This window comes from Triticum urartu, unplaced genomic scaffold (assembly GCF_003073215.2).
Source record: "Triticum urartu cultivar G1812 unplaced genomic scaffold, Tu2.1 TuUngrouped_contig_8717, whole genome shotgun sequence".
NCBI classification, from domain to species: Eukaryota; Viridiplantae; Streptophyta; class Magnoliopsida; order Poales; family Poaceae; genus Triticum; species Triticum urartu.
In genome coordinates, this window is record NW_024119694.1 from 1 (window position 1) to 7,542 (window position 7,542).

At 36.1% G+C, this 7,542-nt stretch overlaps 1 protein-coding gene across 1 annotated transcript; it reads left to right on the forward strand.

Moving 5' to 3' along the window:
- The first annotated feature begins 8 nt into the window (after nucleotides 1-8).
- Nucleotides 9-1,807, forward strand: LOC125531986. The gene is made up of 2 exons (XM_048696170.1): nucleotides 9-332; nucleotides 963-1,807. Exons 1-2 carry the CDS (start codon nucleotides 198-200, stop codon nucleotides 1,572-1,574), a joined length of 747 nt encoding a protein of 248 aa, XP_048552127.1. The 5' UTR covers nucleotides 9-197; the 3' UTR covers nucleotides 1,575-1,807.
- Nucleotides 1,808-7,542: the final 5,735 nt, after the last annotated feature.

The following is a 7,542-nucleotide window of genomic DNA, read 5'->3' on the forward strand; positions in this document are numbered from 1 at the left end:
TAATTAACTAGAAAGGGGATCTTTTTTGGTCAGTTATATATTTTTGGCCTGAATTAAGAGACGTGACAAGAGCTAATTACTTGTATCCTTCCCTTTGTTTGGCTGCAGCCTTTGTGTCTCCCATACTTTATACATATGGAACCATCCCAGCATATGCTGGCCCCTTCAGCTTCTTGCAGATCTTCTCCATCAAAGTCATGGAGAATGAAATGTGGAGAATCAGGTGGCCAGTGGAGGTATATGGCTTCATTGCCGCTCGAGACAATTTGGATCGCAATCGCAACCTTCTGTTCAGCCAGACAAGGGATGACCCCCAAATTCTCACTCAACAGGTAATTTTCTTCTTCTTAATTCTCATGCTGCCGTTACTAACTTAACATAATCTAGTATTGTCCTCTGCACCTGTGTGTCTTTTCCGTACTAAGGTAAGGTTATCTTCCTCATCCAGACTTGACCTGTATCTCTAGACACAAGGCCATGCTAAGCAGCCTCTTGGCTGCCTACATATGGGTGCAGAGGAGATGTTTGGTCGCTTGTTAATCGGGTTTCATTTTCAAATTTAAAATACAAATAATGTTTTGGAATAAATACATCCTACTCTGTCAACTGTTTAACAGTATATAATTTCAACCATGAACTACCAAAGAGCCTATTGTGCGTCCTCTGCCTATTAAAGTGTGAGCGCACAACTATAGGCTGAATCCACCCCAGTTTTATCCAAGGTGGTGGTACCTGTGTTGCTCAGGCATGGACACATGGATCTGATTTAGGATTAAGCCGTTTAGGTGTCCCAAGTGTCAGTCAGGCATGAACAGCAATCTCAAATCCAAAAAAGGGAAAAAGACGCGGGTGTCTGAGTGCTGGCAGGTGTGGTTGTCACAACATTGTGTAATTGTGAAAAGAAACTGACTTTATAGGGTGGTCAAGTACTAATTTGGATATGTAACAAATGATGCTTGCAGGATTCATTTTTGCAGTTGACTGGCCCGCGCCGCCCAATTGCGTTGATCGACCCTGTTGTCTTTGAGATTCAACTAAAAGTGAAGGGCACAGCAGAGTGTGAAGATGAAACATTGATGGATCGAGCGTTTGAATATGGATATGGTTTTGGAGAATATGGTGAGCTTGCCCGTCGTCCTTGGGCTGGTAATTTTTGCACACTAGAGATCACCTCTGCGCTACTTTCCAGAACGGTTGCAGCCACTTTCATCTCCGCTGATGTTATTAAAGGGTCATGGCCTGTTGATTACAGAGGTCGTGTGGTTGCCCGTACTGCTGACATAGATGAGGATTTTGTGCTGCTTGATTCCGGAGAAGGACGTCTGCAAGTGAATCCAGACGGTCGTATTGTCCTTCAAAGGGGTGTTGTCTGTGTGGAACATGAGGGAATGCTCACAGTTTCCGTGGAAGCCTACTCAGAGGCAGGTACTTGTCGTGCAGATTGTGTTGAATTCAAGCCCCAAAAATCCCTCACAAGTGATGGTACTTGCAACCTTGGTTTCTGCACGGTGCAGTTTATTGTTGGTTGGTCCCCCATGGCAAGAAAGTATGATATGATGTACGATGGCAACTGAGTTCAACTGCATCGGTTTGTCATCCCCATCCCAGTAGCATGCCGTAGATGTCCAGCTAATTAACTAGTTATGATTGGTCAAGTGTGCAAACTGTTTAGAAATCATGTTATGTCTAGCGTCCAGACTATTTAAAGGCCATGTCATGTTTGGTGAAGTGCCAAGTGGCACACTATGGTTCAGCTTTTGGCAAACCACTCATATATTAGCAGGTGCGGCCAGTCTCTGAAGCTTTACTTTGCGTTTCCATCCCTTCTTCGAATTGACCAGCTCCTCTACTCAAGCATGCACTCACTGCTGAAATTACACTCTAAGCCGAGCGCTTTTCTTGGAAAAGGTATCTTTGTCGAGAGGTGCTCAGCGCTTTTCTTGGAAAAGGTATCTTTGTTGAGAGGTGCTCTCGGCAAAAATGGATTATCAGCCTCGTTAACAGTAATATCCACTTAGAGCAATTTGTATACTCTATAAGGATCACATACATAACAACAAACTCACAAAAGCATGATATATGGTCCAGACAAGCTTCATATGAACAACAAACTCACAAAAGCATTATATATGGTCCACACAAGCTTCATATGAAGTCACAAGGTAGTTCTTTAGCACAAGTGCCTTCTAACTAAACAACAAAGTGGCCAATGCATATTCACATACAATGACATGATAAAAACAACACCACAATTAGAACGAACTGGAAGAGAATTATCAAGTTCTTCAATCCACTCAACCCGATAACCTTACCTGCACCATGGCCTAATTCATGATTTCTCTTCTCATATAGCACATAATCGTTGTAATGATTCTATGCCTCATCTCTACTATTGAACAAATCAAAGGAGTTGCCTTTGAAACGAAGTACTTGTTCATTGCATGTGGACCATGAATCGTCGACGCTTGGACACCTACCTCTGTACACCGCATACCACTTTGTCTAAAAAGAAAGAGAAAAATATTTCAAAAAGGAAGGCAAGTTAAAAATAACACATCATTCATAAGCCACGTAAGCATTTATCACTCATGTCGTGGGAACGATCCTGACAGTAAGGAGTAGGGGTATGAACGAGGGCAAGATCTAGTTGTGGCGTAGGTGTGACACGGAGATTTTACGAGTTCGGCCCCCTCGTGGTGGAGGTAACAACCCTACATCTCGATCTTGTGTCTGAGTATTACAATGGATTGCGAACACTTGTCCATGTGCTATGGGGTGGCTTATATAGAGTGTGTCACCCCCTGTCTAGCTATGTTATATAGGGATTTAAGTGATTGCATTGATGGTGGGCCGCGTGTGAAGTACCACTTCTCTTCGAGTCAATGGCAGCACCTGCTAACCAATGGACAACGTAAATATTCAAGAACATACCACAATGTCAGATTTGAAAGATTATATAATTACTTTTTTTACTTCTTAAAAAATAAAAATTATTATGAATTGCCAAATATTTTTGGAAACATTAACAAATTTTGAAATCCCAAATAATTTTCAAAACATCAATTTGTTTTTTGGAAGTTTCATACATTTTAAGAAATACAGAAACAAAATTTGAAATGGGAACATTTTCTAAAATTCACAAACATTTTTCAAAAACACGAACCTTTTATAAGAACACGAGCATTTTTTGAATTATCAAACAATTTTCAAAAATGGGAACATGTCTACCTTTCAGAACAATTTTAGAAAATGTGTAATTTTTCACATGAATATTATTTGAATTTGTGAGCATTCCTCTAAAGCAAGAATATTTTTCAAATTTGGAGCATCTTTTCAAATGTATTTTTTTAAGAATATTGAACAATTTTGGAAAATACAATTTTTTTGAAAAAATGGGAACATTACTTTTCATTTAAAAATTTCAGTGTCCTTTTCCAGCTAGCTCACGTGCCAATACATCCATCCTTTGTCCGAAATAATAGATCCATACTTCATACATCTTATTACTACATGTAGTTTCACACACGATTATAAATTTGTACGACCGTATGTAAAGAGCAATATGGGGCTATTTAAAATATTTTTATGTTGAATTCGTGAACATTTCACTAAAATATGATTTTTTTTTAATTGGGAACATTTTTTAAAATACAATGTTTTTGTGAAAATCTAAAACAATTTTGTAAAACAGAAACATTTTTTCTGTTTTCAAAAAATTTCAGAATGACAATTTTTTTAATATCTGAACATTTTTAAAAAGGGAATGAAATTTTGGAATTCTGAACATTCTTCAAAATTTTGAACGAAATTGAAATTATAAACATTTCATAAAAAAATTAATTGATCAAAAATGCAAAAATAAACAAAAATAAGATTCAAAATGAAAAAGGAAAAAAAGAAGGAGGAAAGAGGAAATAAAAAGAGAAAGGAACATAAAATGTTAAATAGAAAATGAAAACAAAAAATGTAAACGGAACGGCCCAGTCTAGGGCTATCTGTCCGAACCTCCCACTATCTGTCGCCAGGTGCGGCAAATAGGAGTTTCCCAGCTGCGTGGGCAGGGAAATAAGTGGGTGCACGTGAAAAAAAAATTAGCAGGAGAAAAAATATCATGCATTTAAAATTATTGAGAATTATATGTGCAAGCAATACCCTGTGTGCACGTGCAAAAAATAATATTTAGCTTCTCGGTTTCGCCGGGTGTGAAGTAATCAATCTGCTACATTTCCATTCATTGATAGAGGGTATTTAAAAGTTTTATTACATCATCGTACGACAGAGAAGGCTCGTGAATTATTTAATCTACTTTTCCTTTCAATCTGGGAGATTTTAAGGTATGAAGTTTCTGAATTAGCAAACATGAACCATTTTTTAAATCCTGGACTGTTTTTTGAAAATTATGTACACTTTCAAAAAACGCAAACAAAATTTGAAACAGAAATATCTTTTAAAATTCACAATCATTGTTTGACAACACAAACTTTTTTTGTAAAAACATGAACATTATTTAAATTTTTGAACATCTTTTAGCACCGGAACATGTGTTGAAAATTCATAACATTTCTAAAAAATGCGTATCTTTTAACATTATTTTGAATTTTAGAAAACGAGAAAAAAAAATCAGAAAATGAAAATATTTTAAAATTCACCAACTTTTTGGAAAACACCATCCTTTGACAAAAACACGAACATTATTCGAATTTGTGAACATTTTTTTTAGCATGGGAACTTGTGTTGAAAATTCATAGGATTTTTTGAAAATGTGTACCTTTTAACCTCATTTTGAATTGTGAAAGTTTCACTAAAAAAAGAATGTTTTCCAAATTTGAGCATTTTTTAAAATTCCATTTTGTTTTTAGAAATCTGAAACAATTTTTGAAAAATAAAACTTTTTGAAAAAATGGGAAACTTTTTCAAGTTCCGATTTTTTTTCAAAATATCAACAAAATGTTGGAATTCTGAACATTTTCTATAATTTGAGTTTTTTTAATTCTGAACGTTTTCTGAAAATTTTGGATTTATGAAATAAATTCTAGAAGAAAAAAAACTTGGAAGGGAAAAAAGAGACAAGGGAAGGGGAATAAAAATAGAAGTAAAACACAGAAACAAAGAAAGCTAGGCCAGCCTATTGTCGGTTTATCCTGTGCAAAGCTCCGATTATTTGTTGTCCTATGCGAAAATAGAATTTTCCCAGCTGCCTGGGCAGAAAAATAAGTGGGCTGGCTTCGCTGGGTCACAACGGTCGGCCCACGTACAAAATTCTGGAAAGCGTTTTTTGTTTGTAGCAGACGAAAGCGTAAGAATTTAGTACCACTCGAATGAAAAAAATTTCTTTCAGCAATGAATGGATTAAAAAATTGGTGAAACACACCTTGCTTTATATATAAACGCACCTTGCTTTATATATAGTGATGCTATTCATCACCCAGGGTGCAGAATAAGTTATTCTTCACCCGAGGTAATCTTACGATCACTTCATAATTAAATTACATTTAGAATTCAAATAGTTACATTTCTATTGATTCACTACGTAAAATTTTGTATAAGAAAATAAAAATATAGGTCGTAAGACAAGAAAATTTGGAGTTTATGTATATTTTGCACTATGTTTTTACGTTTGTAATTCTACATAACATAAAATATTTTTTACGGCGATTATATATTTTCTTACGGCCTCTTTTTACGGCAGAAATAAGAAAAACTTACGAAACGTAAAATTACAGTGCATTCGTGATAAAATAGAGGGGGGGTGAAGAATAACTATTCCTCGCCCAGGGTGACGAATAGTCTATATATAGACATACATTTTCTTTTTATATTGTTTGAATAGTGTGCATTCAAAGCACAACCCTCTTGGTGCAGTAAGATTGGTGGAATATGAATTTGGTATGACAGTGCCCATTTGCATAATGCACAGAGCTGGACTGTAAGCCTTGAAGATAATCAACGCAAAATTGTTCAATATTCTTAAAAAAATACATTTGAAAAGATGCTCCAAATTTGAAAAATATTCTTGCTTTAGAGGAATGCTCACAAATTCAAATAATATTCATGTGAAAAATTACACATTTTCTAAAATTGTTCTGAAAGGTAGACATGTTCCCATTTTTGAAAATTGTTCGATAATTCAAAAAATGCTCGTGTTCTTATAGAAGGTTCGTGTTTTTGAAAAATGTTTGTGAATTTTAGAAAATGTTACCATTTCAAATTTTGTTTCTGTATTTCTGAAAATGTATGAAACTTCCAAAAAGCAAATTGATGTTTTGAAAATTATTTGGGATTTCAAAATTTGTTAATGTTTCCAAGAATATTCAGCAATTCATAATAATTTTTATTTTTTAAGAAGTAAAAAAAGTAATTATATAATCTTTCAAATCTGACATTGCGGTATGTTCTTGAATATTTACGTTGTCCATTGGTTAGCAGGTGCTGCCATTGACTCGAAGAGAGAAGACCCGCCTCATTTCCATATTATTGAACTTCATGCCTTAAAATCCCCTCGAATGAATGAAAAAATAGATTGAATAATTCACGGACCTTCTCTGGCGTGCGATGGCCTAATAAAACTCTTAAATCCACTCGATCAATGAATGAAAAAATAGCGGATTGATTACTTCACATGCGGCGAAACCCAAAACCAAAATGTTCCTTCTTGACATGCACACAGGGTTTTTCTTGCACAGGTTTTTCCTCCCGTTGCAACGCACGGGCATATGTGCTAGTAATAATAATATAAAGCAATGTGATTTTCTCTGATTTTTTCATCCATTCACCACCGATTTTTTTTAATCCAATGTGGTACTTCACACGCGGCCCACCATCAATGCAATCACTTAAATCCCTATATAACATAGCTAGACAGGGGGTGACACACTCTATATAAGCCACCCCATAGCACATGGACAAGTGTTCACAATCCATTGTAATACTCAGACACAAGATCGAGATGTAGGGTTGTTACCTCCACCACGAGGGGGCCGAACTCGTAAAATCTCCGTGTCACACCTACGCCACAACTAGATCTTGCCCTCGTTCATACCCCTACTCCTTACTGTCAGGATCGTTCCCACGACATGAGTGATAAATGCTTACGTGGCTTATGAATGATGTGTTATTTTTAACTTGCCTTCCTTTTTGAAATATTTTTCTCTTTCTTTTTAGACAAAGTGGTATGCGGTGTACAGAGGTAGGTGTCCAAGCGTCGACGATTCATGGTCCACATGCAATGAACAAGTACTTCGTTTCAAAGGCAACTCCTTTGATTTGTTCAATAGTAGAGATGAGGCATAGAATCATTACAACGATTATGTGCTATATGAGAAGAGAAATCATGAATTAGGCCATGGTGCAGGTAAGGTTATCGGGTTGAGTGGATTGAAGAACTTGATAATTCTCTTCCAGTTCGTTCTAATTGTGGTGTTGTTTTTATCATGTCATTGTATGTGAATATGCATTGGCCACTTTGTTGTTTAGTTAGAAGGCACTTGTGCTAAAGAACTACCTTGTGACTTCATATGAAGCTTGTGTGGACCATATATAATG